Raw genomic sequence first — 23,012 nt, forward strand, 5'->3', positions numbered from 1 at the left:
GATCAAACTCATCTAATTAACCTATACTAATAGGCTTATCAATCACTTGGGTGATAACTTAGTCGGTGAATCTTTCTAGTGTCAAATCGTATGAACTCGAAATGTCCTGAATTGAATTCCTATTGGAAAACAATACTTTGTGCCCATGAGGTAGGTTTTGGCCTAACTTACCAAGTCATAGATGGGAAAATGCGGCTTAAGCTTATATCGAATGTTCAAATGACAAATTTTTATGGTATCGTTATCTATTACTCTCTTATTTTCTGGTATCACTCTGTCATGGATATACTCCATCATCCCAAAAATAGTTTGACACAGAGACCCACATCAGCCTATGAATGGTGTTTTGACCATTTCAAATCCTTGTACTTTTTCCATACATTGACAGTTAAAATCAGTTGGTGGTTACCAAAGAAGGAGCCAATTAAGCTCCACAACCCACAGCCACAATCCCATTTTGGCTGTCAATTTCTTACCTCCACTGATAATCAAGAAATTTTAAAAAAAAAGTAACAAACTTGATCAGATAATTATGCCCATTAATTATAGAGTTACATGCACAAGAACATTTCCATTTTCCTTTCTGTTTTGTCTAAATCTAAAAACATCCCCTCCTCCCCCTCAACCAGGAGGGAGATGGAGATAGAAAATACACCAAAAACATCATTACAATCTTGTTTTTTTCTATTGTCCTTAATGTCATCACTATCTTCATCGAAGATGGCATTCCTCCTGGTTCTTCTTCTAGCTTTTCTTTCAGGGCATGATCAGACTGCATTCGCAGCCGGCCCCGCTGCTACTTTTACTCCCACAGATAATATTCTCATTGCCTGTGGCTCCACCTCATTGTCTGCACTTCCTGATGGGAGAATTTTCAAGACAGATCAACAAGCCAAGAGTTATTTGAATGCCAAAGATGAACAGAAAGTCACCGTCCCCTCCGCGGATGTTCCTTCTCCTATATATTTATCTGCGAGGATTTTTGTTGAGCCTGCAACTTATACATTTGATATGAGAAGTCCTGGTTGGCATTGGGTGAGGCTTCATTTTTTTCCATTGAATAACACCCATTTTGATCTTCATACAGCTACATTTTCGGTCTCCAGCGATGAGTATGTTCTGCTCCATAGCTTCAATGTGAACAATAGCTCCAAAGCTATTGTCAAGGAGTATCTTATCAATGTGACTCAGCCTAAATTTTCACTCAACTTTGTGCCTACGAAGAATTCGGCTGCTTTTATCAATGCCATAGAGGTTGTTTCCGCTCCTGATAGCTTGGTTGTCGATGAAGGTCAATCCCTCTTCCCGGTTAATCCTTACTCGGGGTTGTCTACTTTCGGATACCAAGTTGTGTACAGGCTTAACATGGGAGGACCATTGATCACATCTCAGAATGATACATTAGGCCGCATTTGGGATCCTGATACATCATACCTCAAAGACCCGAAATTGGCTCGAAGTGCTTCTGTTGCCACCAATGTCATCAAGTATCCTGATGGAATCACTCCACTGATTGCACCAGCAACAGTGTATGCAAGCACTTCTGAGATGGCTGATTCGAAAACTGCCTCAGCAAACTTCAATGTAACATGGGATTTTGATCTTGATGCAGCATTTAGTTACCTGATTCGGTTGCATTTTTGTGACATTGTTAGCAAGTCCAAAAATGACCTCTACTTCAATGTCTACATTAATGGAAAAATGGCTATCTCTGGATTGGATTTGACGACCATCACAGGCGGTTTAGCGATCCCATACTACAAGGACATTGTGGTGAATGCAACCCAGATGACTGGTGAAAAATTCTCTGTGCAGGTTGGTCCAATGAATGAGGATACCGGTACGATCAATGCTATTCTGAATGGTTTGGAGATATTGAAAATGAGCAATTCAGTTGATAGTTTGGATGGGGAATTTGGGGTTGATGGTAGCAGGGCTAGTGGTAGTATAGCCAACCGTGGCACGGTAGCTGCTGTTGGGTTTGCTATGATGTTTGGTGCCTTTGTGGGTCTTGGAGCAATGGTGATCAAGTGGCACAAGAGACCTCAAGATTGGCAAAAGAGGAATAGCTTCTCTTCTTGGTTGCTTCCTCTTCATGCTGGTGACACTAGCTTCATGACAAGCAAGCACTCAATAGGATCTCACAAGAGCAACTTCTACTCATCAACTCTAGGCCTAGGAAGGTATTTCTCTTTCGCGGAGTTGCAGGAAGCGACCAAGAACTTCGATTCAAGCAACATAATTGGTGTTGGTGGATTTGGTAATGTCTACCTTGGTACGATCGATGATACAACCAAAGTTGCCGTCAAGAGAGGAAACCCACAATCTGAACAAGGCATCACAGAATTCCAGACAGAAATTCAGATGTTGTCTAAGCTCAGGCACAGGCATTTGGTGTCACTGATTGGTTATTGTGACGAGAACGACGAAATGATCCTGGTTTACGAGTACATGGAAAATGGTCCTTTCAGAGATCACTTGTATGGCAAGAACTTGCCAGCATTGTCATGGAAGCAAAGGTTGGAGATCTCTATTGGAGCTGCTCGCGGACTTCACTACTTGCACACTGGCACAGCACAAGGAATCATTCACCGCGACGTTAAGACCACCAACATTTTGCTTGATGATGCCTTTGTTGCCAAGGTTGCAGATTTTGGTCTGTCAAAAGATACTCCTACTGGACAAGGTCATGTCAGCACAGCAGTGAAAGGAAGTTTTGGTTATTTGGATCCGGAGTACTTCAGGAAGCAACAACTGACAGACAAATCAGATGTGTATTCATTTGGTGTTGTGCTGCTTGAGGTGCTGTGTGCAAGGCCTGCTATCAACCCACAACTTCCAAGAGAACAAGTAAACCTTGCTGAATGGGCAATGCAATGGAAGCGAAAGGGATTGCTCGAAAAGATCATCGACCCTCTTCTCCAAGGCACAATCAATCCTGAATCAATGAAGAAGTTTGCTGAGGCTGCAGAGAAGTGTTTGGCTGAATATGGTGTTGACAGGCCTACAATGGGAGATGTGTTGTGGAACTTGGAGTATGCTTTACAGTTACAAGAGGCTTTTGCACAAGGAAAGGCTGAGGAAGAAACTAAATCATCTGCTACCGTGGCTGCCTCCCCTGCAGTTGTAGCTGCTCCAAATACTACTCCCACCTCTGATAATCGCCCAGTTTCACACCCAGAAGAAAACAATGGCCCTGCTCAAGTTCAGGCCATCGATGAGCACTCGGGTACTGCAATGTTTGCACAATTTTCTGGGCTCAATGGTAGGTAAAATTCTTTGTCCGTCTGCCTTTCAAGGGATTGCAAATCATGTGGGAGTAATGGTGTTGCCCTTTGCTGCCATATCATGAAAAATATGCAGTTAGTAGCTAGAAATTCTGGTAAAATGATGTGATAATGGTGTATTGAAAGTGTTCTATCTAGACTTCTCCCTCATTCTCATTTCTATGTATCTTCTTTTTGTGAGAAGGGTATTTGATTTCATTGCAGGGAGATTCTATTAACTATATAGTATGATTAATGTACTGTTATGTATGTATGCCTATATGTCATTCTATATTACACAACAGCATAGCAATTTTGGTGATCATTACTGTAGTACCCCATTTTTGGTGGCGACTTCAAATAGTGCACGGCCGAGTAGGGCTCTCCCAAGTACACCTCCGCGTCGTGATCCTGGTTACGACAATTACAGTAGTAGGCGATGCAACTGAGTTGAATCACCCACAAAGGAAACTGAATTCTTATTGCAGTTCTTCTGAGCAGACCACTACTTGGAAAACAATTCCCACAACTTCTTCCAGTCTCATAGGAACAATAAATTCAATACAGATAAGACAACGAAGAGCTTAAACTTGGGTATAGATGACTGTAGAATTTCAATGTCAAAAAAAGCATCGTCTTCTGGTTTATTACTCTTGTCAGAAAACGTGTCACTTGTATGAGAGAAGCTTGATGTTGGAGTATAAGTCTTGACAGATTTTATCGGGAAAAAAGATGCGGAGTTCCTACACCAACTAGATATATCATGAAATTCCTTCTAACAGCAATTGACAGTGCATTAGTTAAGAAAAACCTATCATTTCAGCAGATAAATACTGATGTTTTAAGACTGTTCTGCTTTTTTCAGTTGGCCTGCATCAGAAGAACACAAATACAGAACCTAGACCTCTAAAGTCTAACCAATCCTCATCCCTCCTAAATGCATGAACTGTATCTTAGATGAATTGATGTACTAAGATGAATTTCCTTTTAAAAAAAAAAGAAGATCATGGATCCTTGATGCCTTGGATGATAAGGGTCCAAGTAGAACCAGGAGTACCTTTACTTCTTCTTGTTCTTCTGAAAAGCTCAAGCATTCAACAATGTCAGTGTAATTTCACATATGTGTATCAAAGAAAACCTATATTTTGGAGAGAAAAAGCCATGCAACTCCAAGTTATGCAAAATTTAAATACGCAGATATACTCTCATCCCAGGTCAGTATTGAAAAAATCCAACAAGCACAACATTGGATCATAAGCTACAAACTACGTTAATTTCTTCCCTTTGATTCTCTTTTTTTTTTTCTTTTCAAATAAATGATGAAGGATTTCTTGATTATACAACAAACAAGTAATTACACAAGCTGTATGTGGGCTAAAATTTGATATAAAAAGAACAATATTTAGTTTCTAATGCTATGTGATACATGCAAGGTTAAGGACCCTATAGTAGAAGTCACTGTAGTTTTAATCACAAATGTCCAACCCGTTTATCAAAGTGGGGTCGACATAAGTTTTTGAAGTAGAAGTCGTTGTAGTTTTAATCACAGACGTCCAGCCTGTTTACCAAAGTGGGGTCGACATAATTTTTTGAAGTAGAAGTCACTGTAGTTTTAATCACAGACGTCCAGCCTGTTTATCAAAGTGGGGTCGACATAATTTTTTGAATTTGGTAAACAGACTAGATGTCTGTTATGACCACTGCAGTGACTTCTAGCGCTCATCCGACTCATCCAGCGCATGTTCAGTAAGTGGCAGACACATGGACCACTGGATAGTTAAAGTTGACACACACACATCCACACAATTGGTAAAAGGAGGGCATACAAACAACAAATCAAGAGATGCTCCCCAAAAAAGGGATGCTCTTTAATGGAAAGATGAGAGATGCAGAGGATAAGCATGAAAAATTTATGTAGATATCAATCAATCCTTGCTAGTTGCCATACCATAAAAACCAAAAACCAGTGGATATCGTATCATACATGTTTGTAGAATTGAGAGGCTGCAAAGTAACAGTGTATTGATGAATAGGAGTAAATGTAGATAAGGATGTGGACATGCTTATTATGTTCACATCTCCTGGACAAGAGGCTGTGGGCTGCTCCAAATTTGCCCACATATATACCAAACTAATCCTTAATATCATCCCTATCTATCTAATATCTATGACGTGTTGACTATGATTTCTCTCTACAAAACCAAATAAATTTCCTCACCAACACCATCATCCTCAAATTCATCTCTCTCTCTCTTGATTGCTTGATATTGCTATGGATAGTCTATCTGAAATGAAGAACTTTGACATGGGTTCACTAAGGAGCAATCTCCCAAGGAAGTAGGGATTCTTTCTTTTTCTTTTTTTTTTGAATTGGGTTCTTGTGATCTTGAGTATTTGATTAATGGGTTTGTGTTATTGTGTAGCAGGAGAGGATTGTCAAGGTACTATTCAGGGAAAGCAAGGTCATTTACATGCATGGCAGATGTTCATTGCATTGAAGATCTCAAGAAACAAGAACATACTGATGCAAAGAAGAGGAAGAAGTATTTGGAGAGGAAAGAAATGGCTGTTCCACCTTATTATCCATGCCGCAGAGTGGCAAGTACCAACCAGTTTTCCACACCTTTAGCCTAACTTGGAGAGTAAATACATGTACAACATAATGATTTTTGACCTTACTTGTTACCTTGAGATATAAAGTAGTATAAACAATCCAGATTTGTTCTCAAGAATTCTGCAAATCCATTTCAACAATTTATTCTAGTGAAAGTACGTGTTAAATGACCTTATGCTGCAGGAGGGGCATGGATTCCTCGCCCTAATGGGTTCGAGAATGAGGTGAACATCAAAATAGGGTATTTTAGCGGAGATGGGCAAAGAGTCGTCGTCCCATTGACATTCCTAGACTTCTGCATCATTCCGACACAGGTATTTTTCATTTGGTGATCCCAACACCTTATGCAAATAAATAAGATGCAGCACAGCACTTTTGACAAATATTTCAATAATTCATTTCACTCTGGGACAATTTGTAACAAATTCTGCTACTTGAAATGTTATGGTCACTGTTAATTCTCAGCTAGGAAGAACATAGTTTGTACATTACCTAACTCAAAGCAAAATGCTACTGATTACAAACTAGCAATTCTAGTAACCAAAAAATCACTTCTCCCTAGTGGTACAAAGTCAGGAAGTAAGAAGTGTGCCACAATTAGGCTTCGACGCAAGAACTATTGCAATCTTTGCTTCTTGTGGTTGTCTACCTCCGGATGATCAAACATGACAACAACGTCATCATCCTCGTCGTCAAGCTTTTGCACTCTCTTGTGATTTCTAGTCTCATCACCAGAGACGACATCCTTTGTAGCATGGGAAACCTCTGGTAATTTTCTTTTCTGCGCAGAATAAATATTCTCAGTCCCGACTGAAATTTCCTCAACCTCCACATCCATCTTGGGCTCTGTAACATTTGCTGGCAATGCATTTGATGTGCTCCCGCCATTTTCAATAGAATGGTCATCAGCTTTTGCCATTGAAGGAGCTTCTGTCAGTCCGGATAGAACCATCTCGTCAGGTTCCTTCTCTTCATCAAATTCTTCCCTGCAAGAGTATATGTAATATGTCGAATGCAGCTAAATAAAATGCGAAGAAAACCAATATCACCAACACATTACGTCACAATACAAATTCAGCTACTTAACATCTAAGGAAACACCAAAAATGAGAGCAGGCGACAATTGCTTGATATAAAGTATACATCTGAGCAAACGATGGCCAACAAAAGTTCCAATCTACCCAATAGCTGCCATATAAGTAAGTTGTTACCATATCAGCAGCTAAAATAGAATATGATCAATGATGTATTTCTCAGACAAAAAAAGGTCTAGAGATTAAAAAAAACTTTTGAGACACATTGTCCAGCTAGAACAATAAAGCCAGCCCTGATTCTTCCAGATTTACACATACGAATAAAAAAGTAACATCATCCGAGAGTTGCCAGAGTTTTGAAAATAACTATGAAACCGAAAAATGAAGCCTTTTGTTCAGTATTATACTAAGAATCTTATATCAACATAGCGTAGAAGTTCTAGTGTTACTATGGTAAAGACAAACCTATGCTTCACACTGATATTGCAAGTAAACTCCTGTTGAAGATCCTCCACTTGGAGAATTGTTCCACCCGTAACAGGAGAAGGGAGCTCAGATAGCACCTGCAAGAAGATAGGTGAGATAAAAAGACCAAATAATCATCATCAAAGACTTTTTCCCAAACAAGAGAGTAAAAAGAAAAGACACTTGTGCTTTGAGAAATCATTTTGAAGCACAAAGCAATGACTTTACCTTCTCAAGGTTTGCAGCATAGTTTTTGACCATATCTTCTTCGAGATCATCACCGACTTCATAAAGAAGAGCATGCCCGACCATAATTAGTGGATAGCTCATGCCAAGTTTGGCTTTAACTATCTTTTCAACAAAATCACGCAACCTTGAACGGCGAGTATTGATCTCGAGTGTTAGTGGTGTCTGCACAAAAGCAGAGTCCTATTATGACATGAAACAACATACAAGCAGAATTGCCAAAATAAAAGAAATTTTCAGAAATACCTTGAAACAAACATAGCATGACTTGTTAGGCTCAAAGGGCTCCACCGGCATAAGAAGCATCTTTTTTGATGGATGTTCTAAGCAATAAGTCATCCTGCATTGACACTTGAATTAGAAGCAGCCACAAGACTATCATAATCACCAATTCACCATGAAATAATGCCTCACCAATCTTAATGAACATGAAATAACACCTCACAACACTAACACTACCAAAGAAAACTGATAAAACAACACCCTTCAAAATTAAACTGGGCAGTGATATTTTCTCTCTGTTGACAGCCTTGAGGCAAGAATTATCAAAGCTCAAAAGAAAGACAGAGGCTCTGGTATACAACTGGTGTACATTTGTACAGGCGGCAGAACAAAATGCAGTCAAATGATACATAAGGCAAAATTTTATAGTTTTAAACAGCAACTATTTAATTTTAGCTCCTTCATTCTTCATTCTCTTACTTTCAAAGCATTTTTTTATTTCAATATCTCCAAAAGATCCAGACAATTCAATAGATGGCAGGCTTTTCTTCCACCTTCTCTTTGGATAGTCTGCCCGCCTGTACCTTATATGAGATTTAGCATTATTAGGCATCACCCAGGAGACCCCAGAAAGTGTTAAGACACAATTCAAAAGCTCTCTAGCAACTGGGCTGTGGTTATGTCTATTAAGCTATCAAGACCAGACTCTAGGGAATTATAAATCCTACAATTTCTCTCACAGTGGAAGCAGATCTTCAAACCACTTCCCAGGGGGTTTCTCCACCATTTATCAGAGCAATTGCATCATACATGATTTTAACTGGGTCAGTGTACCAGGATGTGGGGAAAAAAAGGCTTCATCATGAAGAAATAAAGCATTTATTAGTCTGGTGGCAGACAGAAGCTGTTCGAACCAGTTGCAGATGCTGTGTTTAAGTCTTTGAGGACAAACTATATATGGCATTAGAAAACTTAATTACAATGCATAAAAGGCACCCAGGTACTATTTGCAGAACATTTCCCTTTTAGCGGGGGTACAACATTAAGCAAACCTTGAGGGTTTTAAAAAAAGCCTGTACAATGTTGGAAAAGGGCAAGAGGAACCGTGGGAAAATAAACCATTTGCAACCCTCAAAGAATTATAGAGAGCTGAAAAGTTAGGCTCATGACGGGCATATAGCCCTGAAGTAAAAAGTTTAAAATCACAAGTATGAACACACGTGTCAACTCGGGTAAAGCAAGACCTCAGTAAAACCTACAGAAATTGAAAAGAGATATGAATTCAAATACCATTTCTTCTGCTAGGAAAAGGTGAATTAGCAGCTCCAAGTTGACCTCAACAAATTGTATTGGTAAAACAATTTAATTAATATGGTCAAGATACTAAAAAAGAAACTCAGAAAAGAGCCAGAAGTTCAAAATGGGGAAAAAATTCATTCAGGTGAAGGATTGAAGCACACCTGTAAGCATCAGTATTCTTTTCCAGCACCTTGATCGCTTCAATCACAATCAACCCAGCAACAATAGCATTTGTCGTTGCAACAGCATGGACAATGTTACCAGCAATGCCTTTGGCTTCAAAGAGGCTATGTAAAGGAATCCCAAAGGAAGCAGCCCTAATATTCGCAGCCGCGGATACAAATTCTACAGCTAACTGGTCATCTTTATCAAAAGTCAAGTTCCCAACCTCCTTCAAAAACAAAGCCCAAAAAAAGAAACAAATAAACGAAAACTTCACATTGTTTGGAACAAGTGACGATCAATCATCAAGAGATCAAAGCACACCTGTGCTCTATTAACCAGAAAGAGTTTCAATGCCTCGAGGAAAACCCTAGAATTTTCCATGAGGTTCCAGACATCCTGTAGATTCTTCAGGCCCAAAGATGCCATGGCAGACACGGCAGGTAATGATGACAAGTTGTCAGTAGCAGAACTTCTATCTACAGTACCATTTTGTTGAGGCAGTCTATCAGAAAGGACATCCTTACTATATATTGGCCTCGGTTTGTTACGGTTTTTCCATGCCTCTTCATTAGACAAAGCTACTTCAATGTTATGACCAAAAACGTGATCATATATTCTCCTTCCATAATCCCCGACATCTTCATCTTTTCTTTGTTCAAATGCATCATCTGCATGCTCAGAAGAGCTAGCAACATCACCAGAGCGCACATTTAAGTCATTATCCTGATTCTTATCCCCAAACAACTTTGTAAAAAGCAGATCCTTGGCCCACACAATACAGTGTACAAACTGCGAATCCAAACAATGATAGATGTCAGAAAACTCAGAGCAGAAATTCACCACGAGACTTCCATTAATAATCAGATATTATAATTCACATAAGTATTAAGTAATACTCAGCTACCCAGTAAACAAAGCAGTACTTAACCTCACCAAGTTGTGCATTAACATAATAACAGAGTCGAGCTCATTTGACAAGCAGCTAGGAATTCCAACAAACAACAGCACCAGTTAGCAGCAATTTAAGACAAAAGATTGCTGCTGCCAATAAACATAATTGCTAAAAGGAGAATCTTTTTTTAAAGTTCTCAAAAACACTAAAACAATCATCAATGTTTCTTATTGTTTCATCAAATTCAAATACCCTTGAATTAAGTTAACAACATGTCAACTTAATGCTTTTCAACTTCTGGCTTTTAATATAGAAATTGAAAGCAATAACTAAGTCTTGTCAGGTGAAAAGATAGTCACTTTGTCAGCCACAAGAGCCCATTCTTTCTAGTGCAAACAAAACAGATCAAGGGACCAGTACCTTTGATGGAGTACTGGTAATTGTGCATACAGGATACGACTTCGGAGCAGGTTTTGGCTGACACTCGTAGCATTCTGTTTTCCCCTTCACATGTACAGTGACCTGCTCCCAAGAAATGAGCAAAAAACAAAAGAAGGACCACCATCAGAAGCAATTAGAAATGAACATAGGACAGTCAAATAACATGCAGATACATCAACAGTTTGATAAGATCAAACACATCACTTATGTGCTGTTCATCTGACAAAGATAGCCAAGCCCCAAGTGATTCCAAATTGACAGCTAGTATGAAGCTTTAAGGCATTTACTAAACCAAAGAGTTGCAGATACACACACAGATAGATAGAAGTTACATTCCCTTTTTCCCCTTCTCTGGAGAGGTGAGAGGAAACATGCAAGGGCATCATATTAGAAAGAATATATACTCTCTTTTACAACAATAACTCTGAAACTTGATTTAATTAGACCTTCAGCTTACTACTAAGAAATTAACATAAAGACCTACAAGTCTAATTATTCCCCAGAACCCCACTTGCAAAAGCAAACCCCGCACAGATTCCATTTGGACAAACAGACCTCATAAGAGATATGATAACTGTGACAGTTTTAAGTTTCAAAGACATGGTCAATGACACGTGGTCAAGCTACTAGACATCAAATTGTATAAATTAACCAAAGAATTAGAAAGAAATTTTGAAACCTTGGTTCCAAATCTCAACGCAAGCAACCAGTAAGAGTTTAGAATAAGCTGGCAGACTGTTCTCATCCAAAATAACTATAAACATGATCAAATTAATAATTAAAAGCCATTCAGTTTAGATGTTTCCGGGGATTCCAAAAAAATATAGCATTCCCGCATCCAGGAAAAAAAAGTTTCCCTTCCATCACTTCTCAAAGAAACTTCCTCTCTAGAGGACAGCGATGCTTGTCAAGGAACCAACTATGACCTTAATTATGGTGTGTCCTAAGCTAGGGTAGATCTTCCCCATTTCTCTAACAAAAGCATAATGTCTTGTTCAGGTCACCCAAAGATCGTCAAATTACACAGTTGGCCATGGCACCCTATTATCCACCATAATAAGCATGTTCAGTACATGACACTTAAACTGGCAGTGAGTTGCTGTTCTTTATCATCAATGCTATAGGCTCGTTGACTCACCATCCATTCTGACTCTATGGATAGAAGTGCATTGCTGGGTTTTGAGAATCGAGACTAATGATTTCAAGGTTTAACTGCATCAAAATTTGAATTAGGATTAATTGGTCAACTTTCTTTCGAGCTGGCTGAGATTTGTTGCAAAAAATGGTTGGTGGAAAGGCATACACAGGCAGCAAGAGGTATAAGAGTGGGCTTTCAAGAATTGGGGATGATAGAAAAGGATTGTTCAGTTTAGAATTGGATTGGAGCTAATATTAAAACACTAAAGGAACCTGAGCTTGTTGAGGCAAAGGATGACAGATAATGAGTGCTAAGCACCCTGCCTCCACCTAACACTAAACAGGACACGCTGCTTCCCAATTGAGAAATATATCCATTGCTCCAATTATATTTAATTCGGGTTTTCATTTCTTTTTGTTTTTGCAGCCAGTTGATGCATGTCTATCTGTCATTACCCAACCAAAAAAATCCTCATTGCCTAGGCTAAGCAAAGAGAATTCAAAGATACTATCAAGGCACAATAAAGACTTATTTCTTGCCACCATTAGAAGCAGACATGTAATAAGGGCTACAATATCCTGAGATCCATTCTTTTCTGTTCGGCATCACATTCATTTACTTTAAAACCCAGCAGGCAGCAGAACATTTGCAGAGATTTAGATGTCCAGTTCGGAAGTAAAATAAAAGTAAGAACAGAAAAACAATAGAAGACTCTGGTCTTGTAACTCCAAATTCTAAGAAAAGGCCACTCCTGTATTGCCCAGATCTAAGAGAGTGCATGTAAAGATGTCATTTTTAATAATTTTTCCTAAGGCAAGCGAATTTCATAAGGTCACGAGTGCTCAAATCTGTGCCGCAGGAACAAACTTAATAAGAGACATCAATAGGGAATCTGTTACTGATGTTAGCACCAAAGCAGTTAGTGTCTTCCCATTAACAAAACTTATCTTCAAACATAGGAGGGATCTAAATACTGCCCCTGAATTATTGGTTGACACTGGCAGCTTATCAGATACTAATCCAGTGAATCGTATTGCAAGAATATGATATCTACCTAGTGTGATGTATGGAATATATGACGTGAATGGAAACTTTTTTAAATGCAATCCATGAATAGAAACTTATACGAGTCTCTCTTTTTTTTCCTTTCTTCTTTTGCCCTGCTACTTTTTCTTATTTTCGGTTTTGAATACATAATCTTTCCCTCTACCAAACATATTTAAAAAATATAAATGTGGCAAAATGAACAGAATCAAATCAATAATGATTCTGTGAGATAAACGCATTCCAAAATAACATCATAAACAATAAATCACCTGTCCTAGGAACCCAGTAGTTCCACTCTCAACCAAAGGTACATCAGCTGCCAAGCACAGACGGTTCACATGTCTCCTAGCATCTAAGTTGTCAAGTCCATTCAGAACAACATTAAACTGCTTAAAGAAGTCAACATTGAAGCTAGGATCTTTGACATTTGCATGGTATGGTGTAATGTTTATGTGAGGCCTAAATTTTAGGATAGCGTCACGAGCAACCTGATCAAAACAATAGCAAGTGTTATGGAAAGGTGAATGACTCAAACTGCACTTCGAGGAAAAAAATTGGCATGTATATGTTCTCACCTTCGCTTTAGGCTGCCCAACATGTGACTGACGAAATAAAAATTGCCTATTCAAGTTGCTAACTTCTATAGTGTCCATGTCAATCTACAAAATAGGTCAAATAATTTCATAAATCTATAATCACAAAAGCCAAAAAAAAAAGCAAAGCATGTTTGGTTCCATAACAGAGAGAGAGAGAAAAGAGAGAGTGAACTTTCCACAAGCAGAAAACTAGAAATTCTACACGAGCTCATAACACGTGAACAAAAATTTGAATTGCTAATATGTAAACAACAAATTTTAAGCCTGATAACAAAGTTTTTCTCATCCATAAGATCCAGAGGGAGGGGGGGATGCAATAAGGATACAGGAGGCTTGGACAACAAAGCTTAAGGGGAAACTCATACTAGCAGTCCTTAAATAAATGAGAAAAATAGTATCTAAAATTGTATTGTATCACCAAATAATGATGTTATTAACAACTGATTGTAGCTTAACCAAACAGCAAGAATGGTAACTCATAATCTGAGGGGACAATCAATGAGTAGCTGAAATTCTGGAGTTTTTGAGGACCATTACCATGCAAAGATGTTTATACGACTGAGGCTATTACAAATGTCTTCTCAAGGTGGGCTGAAAAGTTTCTTATTAGCAATGATGTTAAGTAAAGCCAACCCCACCCACTGTCGGAAGTCTTGTCCACGTGAGTTGTTTATCAAAAATGTTAAGGCACCGAGAATGAGGTAAAGCCAACTAGCGCAGTTACTGGCCACTCTTCGAGTTGCTGACCTAGACCATGGAAACCATCAGCAAGGCATCTATTTCCACTCTAGCCTTAAAAAACATCCACAAGCCACCATCACCAAGAGCTCTATCATTTATAATTATCATCAGGGGTAATGATGGAATGATCCATAACCCTTCAACCACTGGCAACTTATAAGCAAAACAACTAAAACCAAGGGAACAATACCTATCATAATCCTTCAACACTGTTTGCACCAATTGAACTCATCACCTGCCAATAGCTCCCACCATTTTTATCGCTTTCAATTTGGCATCCCTTCCACCGTGCAAAATCCATCACCATTAGCACTTGCCACCACCACAGGAAACACAAAACTGAGTGTATTCAAAAAATGGCGCCTCAGTAAAGACCACCACATCACCATTACCAATTGGTCTTACTTAATTCATGTAATTCTGTAACTCATATAATTACCCTTCTTCCTTGGATACTGATCTTAATTCATCTCCATAACAGAAATATACTTCCTTAATCACAATTCAGTTCTGCCGCAGACAGATGTTTTGTTTTGCACCAACAGCCCTTTCCTCGGAATATATTAACTCGAAAACACATAATTAATAAGAAATAACGACCCTTAGCCCGTTAAACCCTTGAAAGCCAAGGTCCAAAATTCAAAGAATACGCACAAGAAAAGAAAGCAATTACTCTGCTAAACCTATGGGAAGCCCTGGTGAAGCACAACTCAACATACAAGAGGCCAAAACCAATTTCCCGTAGTTCCTCTCAATTGAAACAAAATAAAGCAAAGGGAGTCACATATACTTACTATATGTATATCCGGGAAGCCAGAGAGGGCGAGGGTCTTGAGTAACTCGCAGCCAATACCTCCTGCTCCAACCATAAGCACCTTCGCATCCTAACAAATACAAAACCCCGCAAAACAAAAAAGTTCACCACTAAAATTGAATAAACAGCGACTTCGTTATAGCGTTTGGCAGGGATTTCAGTCTCGATACCTTGATTGACGGGGAGTGCTGCAGAGAAGCCATTGAAGGAGGTCAAGTCAGGGCAGAGAGACGCAGAACAGAAGACGAAGTATAAATAAGTAGGTGGAGACTTGTCACGTCGGGAGTGGAGAATGGATCAGGCCCGTTTATGGGGGTTTTGGAAAATTGGGGGAATCGAGCACGGGGGACGTGAAAGCTGGTGGAGAATCTTGAATCTTAATGGTCGTAACTAGAAAGGACGGCTTCGGGTCAGCCAAAAAGCGAGCCACTCTATCTCTCTCCTCTTATTCTTCTCTCTCTCTCTTCAGTCAATAAATAGAACGGCCTACTGTTTGGAAACAAGGTTAAGGTATCCCGAGGGATACCCCCGTTTCCATTTAGTATCACATCGGATTGGCTTGATTTTTGAATTTAATTGATTTTTCTTAATAGTGGATTAGGATAGTATTTGCTTGATAGGATTTTATTTTATTCAATCAAGGATGCACCAACTAGTTACGTCATTTCATTGATAGCCTCCAACTGTGTCGTATCGTCCTATCCCTTTTGAGAGCAAGATTTGTCTCAATTATTTGCCTCTTGCATTCGGCTTTTTTCAAGTTATCTTCCACCATTTCAAACGTTTTACAAACTTTTTGTGTATTAATGTCAATATTCTTTTTCCACATCGTTCACTAAAATAGTGATCTCATTATTTCCTATTCTAGAAAATCACTCATCAAAGGCCATCGTTAATCATTGGTTATTAAAGTGTATTCTCAAAATATCTATATCTATGTCTGTGTCGGTAGGTGTGTGATTTGATAATATGCCAATTTACCGACTATTTGTAGATAAAATGATTTATTCATTTCTGAATCTCAAATAAATCGATTTAAGATCTATACACAAAGATTTAAGGCCGTTTCTTCAATTCGTTCTCCATTTTTAAATTCATAGCTTTAATAATAGCTTCGTCAATATTACCTATCAAATAAAATGTCGGAGTGATATATAAATAAATATTCAGTTCCTCTTATACATGTGATGTGTTTTTTGGGCTTGAGTACTTCAAAAACGACCCAAAAGAATAAATCCTTGCACATACTTTTGGATGAAAAACATTTTCAACTTGAATAAAAAAAGAAGTATTTTTATTATAAGATTAATGACATTATTTTTTTTTATCTGGCCTTTTTATGTATTTAAATTTTTGTTACTGATTTTAGTTTGTTTTAAATAGTTTACAATTTTAAAACAATAATTACAACAAATATATTGTATATAATTATTGTAAAATTTTGAAAAAAATAATTTCATGTAAGATTTACGTAGTTTTATTCTCTTGTTCTCACACACTTTTTTTATTCGTACTTTAAAAAAATTAACAGAATTGAGTTAAATCTTAAATTACCAGATACTCGTCGAACAGGTGCAGGCCTATCCCATCCCGTCGTAGAGCTCGATACTCGCTATATCCAAACAAGCGCGACAGCGCAGCTTTTCGCTCCTCCACGTCAAATTATCATTGCGGGCCCACAGTAGTCTTTCCTCATCCATACACTGTATCACCCCACGCCACGCCAGACAAAACGAAGAGTCCCCACAGCACAGCTTCTCAGTTCTCACCCTGTAAACGCGCACCAAACGTCCACGCCCACCCCGAGGATTTCTCCACTGTGAAGACAGAATGTGAGTTGTTTTTCCTCTGATCAACGCTTTAAACCATTATTTTGTACCTTGCCAGAGCTAGGGTTTTGCTTAGTCTGTGCGATTGTGTGTTTTTTTTTTCCTTCCTGTTGTTTTGTTTGTATGATCAATGGAGCCTGTATCAATGGCAGTAATTTTGTCGTTTAGATGATACTTTTCCGCTCTCTGTCTCGTGTGCGTGTGTGTTTTGTCGCACGCGTATACGAACAGTCGTAGTTTTCATGGAGTGATATGCAGTATAATTTGTCGTTCCGTTCAATATTCAGGGAGCAATACCCTCAACTGTTGAATATTTTTGGCATTATTTGATTTTGAGTGACAGAAACCGTGGGACTGAAAAGGATGAAGAAAACAGAATTACATTTCACGGGACGTAAACGAAAGAAGGTGTCTAGTGATGAAGAGAGGAAGTCAAAGGTTTCGGCTAAAGTTATTGACTATTCTGATCCATTTGCTGTGCCGAATCTTCTAGAAGCCTTGGACCACGGAAGATATGGAAGTGTCACAAAGGACATACGGGCACTTCTTGCTCGGAATTTGGAGGTTGTCAGTAAGTTATTCAGCTTATATCCAGAATTGCTGAATGAGCTTGGAAATGTTGATGGAAGGGATAGCAAGGAGATTTCAGATTATCAAAAAGATACTTTAATTGATTTGGAGGATGACTCTGTTACAAGTCGTGTTCCAGCAGCTGCATCACCCATTGTTATCATTGATTCTGATGATGAGGAAATAAGGGATTGGAGGCTGCCTGCTGCTCCATATCTTGAGGTTGTCTTACCAAAGCCGACTGGAGAGTCTCTCACGAAGGACATATTGGTGAGCTTCTCTTGTATATTTTTGTATTGGAGTAATGGAGTTACATGTCCAAGTTTTATGGCATTTGTAGGACCTATAACTGAAAAATTGTAACATTCATTATAGTTCGTTTTTCGGTGGCCTTGAGCGAGTAGGTATGTTCTGGACTAATGTGGCATAATGTGGATTCTAGCCTATCAGATCGGCAGTATCATAAATATAAAATTCATGCCTTGGTTTATTAATCTAGTACCGATTCATTTGTCAAATATCTTTCTTTTATTTTCCAGTCAATTCAATAATGATGCATCTGAAGCGTGAAGTATAGACGATAATTGCCACCCAATTCAGTTCTTTCAGCTTAGCTACAGTCAACTTTATCGCTCTTTCTTTTGTATGTGCAATTTTGTAATATGTACAGTCTGTCTCCCTCAGTCCCTCCAATCAATTGTGATGCTGTTCCCTACTTTTCTCTCTGTATGATTGTGTTGTTTGCTTTCTCTCACCATGATCTAAACATTTTGACTGAGTATGATCTTACACAGGCAATGCAAGCAGTTGACCATTCCAATCTATGTTTTGACAATTTGATGCCATACTTGCTTCTATGAACCTACAACAATTGCAAGAATCAGTTGAATATTATGGATTTGAACAAATCTTATCTTTAAACTGTGTGGCTCACATATGAGATTGCACCCTTTCGGAGTCCTTGGGAATGGGACTGGAGGGCAAGAATCTTCTTCCAGTCCAGCTGCACCATTTAGACTTGGGTGATTTGCTGATTAAATTACTTACTTGCAACATGCAAATCACTGGGCACCCAATTGATGTTGCAACAGTTGTTCCCTTTTTGTGGTGGGGTGATGGGATTATGAAAAGTTGACAAGTTCACTTGCCAACTCTAATGGCCACATGCAGGATGAATATGAGAAGGCTAGCATTTCTTCTTCTCAGAGTAAAAACAGTAATGCTTCATTCATAAAAGATATTTTAGTGAAATTTGACGTTTGAATTTGAATGGAGTGATGCAACCGTAATATGGGTTACCTCAATCTATATCATGTTCTGATTCATCTAATCTCCATCAGATTGCTCATAGATATATTTTGTTCTGCACTGACAATCTGATTGTAATTCATGTATCCCCATTATATTTTCCATTTGATGCATGTTACTGCAACATTCTGTATATATTGCAGGATTAATGAGAATACGGCCACTTGTATGCAAGAAGGCTATGTGTTTTTATTCAAGACTTGGTATCATTTATTGTTCAGATTGCTTTTATACTCTTATCTAATAACTATTGATATAATTTACATATTCAGGTTAGGGACTCTTCGGTGACTATGACTGAAATCAACGAAGTTAGTTTGGCAAGTGAGGCTGATATCAAGAAGGATAAAGGTGTTTATGTTGGTGTGGAAGAGGATGGTGCGAATCTCAAGAAGGATAAAGGCGTTTATGTTGGTGTAGAAGAGGATGGTGCAGACCAAACTGAGATTGAAGATGATGGTCTGGGAGATATTTGGAACGAAATGACAATGGCATTGGAAGTTTCGAAGGTATTTCTAATTTTGTTCATTTCATTGAGACAATTGGGAGTTATCTTTGTAATCTTTTACTCCTTTTGCTTGGTTTTTAGTTGAGATTGTTGGTATATGTTTGTTGCTTTGCTTTCACGCCTTTAATTAGCAGCTGTGAAAATTTCCACTGAAGTATATTATAATTATGGTTATTATTCTTTGGTGAAAAATTTAAGGGATGATAAAAAAATTAAGAAACTTTTGGCTTGATTTTAAAAACAGGATGCCGGTTCATCGTGTTTTCTTAAGTAATTTGTTGGATGAATTCTTAATTGGTTCAAAGATCGACTAACTTGGATGGCTAAAGGAAAAAGAATCCATTTGTTTTTAGGTTTTGCCCTTTGTTCGTATCGCGATAGAAATGACTGCTCAGATTAAATAGTTTGGCACCACACAGTTAGCAGAATATAAAATTTTGAAAAATAGGTCACCCAGCTAGCCATAATAGATAGATGACTTTATAATTATTCAATCATGAATTCTGTATGTTGTTTATAATTCAATGGGAATGCTGTTGTTTTATATTCTGAAGTGTTGTTTCTTTTTATTTTGATCTAAGTGACTAGTGAGTGTTGCACAAGATGTCTTTAATTATACCATATCAACTAATTTCATTCTTTTTTTTTTCTCAAACTGGATCAACTGTTGGTCGAACTGAATTGCATGATTCCTTACGGTCGATTGTGTGTTTGGGCTGTTACAGAGTTCTAATCTTAGGAAGCAATACCAATATTTTTTATTATTTTCTTGAATATTGCTCTCTGATATTCACAATCATCCATTCCTTGCCAAGTCACTGCTATTCTTATAATAAGCTGCTTGTAGGAGGTTGCTGAAGATCCCTTAGGTTCTGAACACTTGCAAGAAGATGAAGACTGTGATCACTCTTTTGTTTTAAAGGATGATATTGGATATGTTTGTCGCATATGTGGGGTCATTGATAGAAGCATTGAGACCATAATTGATGTCCAATTCAACAAGGTTTGGCCTCCACTCGTGCATTAGCATTTCTAACAGTACTTTTTTTAAATTTAGTGTTTAATGTGATACTGGAAAAAATATGTGCAAATGAAATCTTTTATAACATGTTATGTCCATTATTTTCTCTGCACTTGAAAGGGTTTGGCCATCACTTGTGTGCTATCTCTGTTGTTGGCCCTGCACTTATATTAAATATTATGTGGTCCTGCATCTTTATATTCCAGACTTTAGTTCCTTTTATATATCCATTCTAAAACCAAGTTCATTTATAGGCAAATATGATTAAACCCAGTTGAGCAAGGTTTTATTGTTTGTCTGCAAATTCTGTCACGTTGACTTTTATTTTTTGTTTGGATTCAGGTCAAGCGGACTTCTCGAACTTCCGCGTCTGATCCTTGGGACACCAACGACAGAGAGTCAAATGTGATGGCTAAATTCTCTGACAAACATTTTACTGTGACTGACATCTCAGCGCACCCTAGGCATATGAGGCAAATGAGGCCTCATCAAGTGGAGGGCTTCAATTTCCTTTGCAACAACTTAGTGGCAGATAACCCTGGGGGCTGCATTATGGCCCATGCTCCTGGATCTGGAAAAACTTTTATGATTATAAGTTTTGTGCAAAGCTTCCTAGCGAAATATCCTCATGCTAGACCACTGGTTGTGCTTCCTAAAGGAATCTTGGCTACATGGAAGAAGGAGTTTCGGACATGGCAAGTAGAGGATCTCCCACTTTATGATTTTTACACTGTGAAAGCAGAAAAGCGGCTTCAGCAACTTGAAGTCTTAGAACAGTGGGTAGAGAACAAAAGCATCTTGTTTCTAGGATACAAACAGTTTGCCAATATTGTCTGTGACGATGGAACAAATGAGGTGTCAACGGCTTGCCAAGAAATCCTACTCAAGGCGCCTTCCCTTTTAATATTGGATGAGGGGCACACGCCTAGGAATGAGAACACTGATGTGCTGCAGTCACTTGCCAAGGTTCAAACTCCACGAAAAGTGGTTCTTTCAGGAACGCTATATCAGAACCATGTGAAGGAGGTATTCAACATCTTAAATCTTGTTCGTCCAAAATTCCTACGTTTGGATGCTTCGAAGTCAATCATCAATCGCATAATGAGTAGAGCACACATACCAGATTCAAGGAAGCATGTCAAAGCAAGTGCACACTTAGCTTTCTATGATTCAGTGGAGCATACTCTGCAGAAAGATGATGACTTTACTAGGAAGGTGAAGGTCATCCAAGACCTAAGAGAGATAACAAGAGAGGTCCTTCACTACTACAGGGGGGATTTCTTGGATGATCTTCCTGGACTTGTTGACTTCAGCGTGGTGCTGAATCTGACTTCTTTGCAGAAAGTAGAAGTTGAGAAGCTTAAGAAATTTGAAAGGATGTTTAAGAGAAACTCAGTTGGGAGTGCAGTTTATCTGCATCCAGCACTGAAGTCATTGGAGAACTCTGCAATGACTGAAGATGAGAAGATGGATGACATGTTGAAAAGGATAAATGTCAAAGATGGAGTGAAAGCAAAATTTTTTCTCAACATGTTAAACTTATGTCAGTCAGCTAACGAAAAGCTTCTAGTTTTCAGCCAATACCTCCTCCCGTTGAAATTTCTGGAGAGACTAACAGTAAAAGAAAGAAGCTGGACGCCAGGTATAGAAATCTTTGTTATCTCGGGGGATTCAAGTTTTGAAGAGCGTGAGTTCTCTATGGAAAGATTCAACAATTCCCCAGATGCAAAGGTTTTCTTTGGATCCATTAAAGCATGTGGAGAAGGTATTTCTTTGGTTGGAGCATCACGGATTTTAATCTTAGATGTTCATCTTAATCCATCAGTGACTCGTCAAGCTATAGGTCGCGCTTTCCGACCAGGCCAAAAAAAGAAGGTATATACTTATAGGTTGATCGCTGCTGAGTCACCTGAAGAGGAAGACCACAGTACCTGCTTCAAGAAGGAGGCAATTGCAAAAATGTGGTTTGAATGGAACGAGTCCTGTGGTTTTCGAAATTTTGAAGTAGAGACTGTTGATATAAAAGAAAGCGGCGATATCTTCATGGAGAGCGCACTTTTAAATGAAGATATAAGAGCTTTGTATAGAAGGTTAGTTCTCACAGTCATCATTTTCTGCTTTTGTGTTTCCATGCATGAATTGTGCAGTTGTTATACCTTAACTTCACTTCTGTATGTTTCTCAGGTAGTTTCGTCAATACCGTGGAGCTGAAGCATAGGTTGTATAGACAGTTCTTCCAAAAGGCGTTAGTAGAATCCCCCCATGTTTCTTTTTCTTCTTCTTCCTCATTTTATGGTACAGGAAATATCACTTGAAATCCATGCCTTGTTTTCTGAATGCATCAACTTTCTCGAGCATTCAGTTGCTAGTAACAAGTGAATACAATTTATTATGTTTTGAAAGAGATTTTGATTGACATCTGCCCGATATTGTTTTTTTGTTGGAATTCGATGGATTGCTTTCAAACAGCTGAGCGAGTGTAAGTCTCGGGCTGTCAGAACAGCAAACACCACTTTGACGACAAGTAAGACTGAGCTGATTCGATGAGGTCTATGTCGTAGAGTCTGGTAATGGGACAAGCCCACGAAACCATAATTTCACAAGAAAATATCTCAGCTGTTGGTTCGAAGTTCGAACTCCCGACCTCGGGCATCTTAGGCCCTAACTCCAGAGAGATTACCAACTGGGTTATCATCAAGTGGTTCCTCCCATAAACTAGTAATAGTGACTAGTGAGATTACCAACTAGGTAATTGCCAAGTGGTTCCTCCCTATAAACTAGACGTTTCTCTTTCTG

General features: G+C 38.6%; 3 protein-coding genes across 5 annotated transcripts; 2 read left to right on the plus strand and 1 right to left on the minus strand.

Annotated features, from left to right (window-relative positions):
- Positions 1–625: 625 nt before the first annotated feature.
- LOC120001803 (probable receptor-like protein kinase At4g39110) lies at positions 626–3,346 on the plus strand. Its single transcript, XM_038850263.1, has one exon. The coding sequence runs from the start codon at positions 637–639 to the stop codon at positions 3,271–3,273; it is 2,637 nt and encodes an 878-aa protein (XP_038706191.1). The 5' UTR covers positions 626–636; the 3' UTR covers positions 3,274–3,346.
- Positions 3,347–6,253: 2,907 nt separating this feature from the next.
- Positions 6,254–15,414, minus strand: LOC120001805 (SUMO-activating enzyme subunit 2-like). Its single transcript, XM_038850267.1, has 11 exons — positions 15,151–15,414; positions 14,961–15,050; positions 13,405–13,488; positions 13,099–13,317; positions 10,624–10,725; positions 9,633–10,100; positions 9,308–9,537; positions 7,872–7,965; positions 7,608–7,790; positions 7,380–7,477; positions 6,254–6,866 (listed from the first exon to the last, which is right to left on the minus strand). The coding sequence occupies exons 1-11, from the start codon at positions 15,181–15,183 to the stop codon at positions 6,497–6,499; spliced, it is 1,971 nt and encodes a 656-aa protein (XP_038706195.1). The 5' UTR covers positions 15,184–15,414; the 3' UTR covers positions 6,254–6,496.
- Positions 15,415–16,660: 1,246 nt separating this feature from the next.
- Positions 16,661–22,637, plus strand: LOC120001804 (protein CHROMATIN REMODELING 35-like). Of its 3 annotated transcripts, XM_038850264.1 has the most exons (6): positions 16,661–16,812; positions 17,153–17,649; positions 18,960–19,196; positions 20,043–20,198; positions 20,559–22,306; positions 22,401–22,637. In XM_038850264.1, exons 2-6 carry the CDS (start codon positions 17,173–17,175, stop codon positions 22,402–22,404), a joined length of 2,622 nt encoding a protein of 873 aa, XP_038706192.1. In that variant the 5' UTR covers positions 16,661–16,812; positions 17,153–17,172; the 3' UTR covers positions 22,405–22,637. The 3 variants fall into 3 exon arrangements, with proteins under 3 accessions (XP_038706192.1, XP_038706193.1, XP_038706194.1); XM_038850265.1 differs by lacking the exon at positions 16,661–16,812 and having other exon boundaries at positions 16,830–17,649; XM_038850266.1 differs by lacking the exons at positions 16,661–16,812; positions 17,153–17,649 and adding an exon at positions 17,987–18,595.
- The last annotated feature ends 375 nt before the right edge of the window (positions 22,638–23,012 follow it).

This window comes from Tripterygium wilfordii, chromosome 7, assembly GCF_013401445.1.
Source record: "Tripterygium wilfordii isolate XIE 37 chromosome 7, ASM1340144v1, whole genome shotgun sequence".
Taxonomy (NCBI): domain Eukaryota; kingdom Viridiplantae; phylum Streptophyta; class Magnoliopsida; order Celastrales; family Celastraceae; genus Tripterygium; species Tripterygium wilfordii.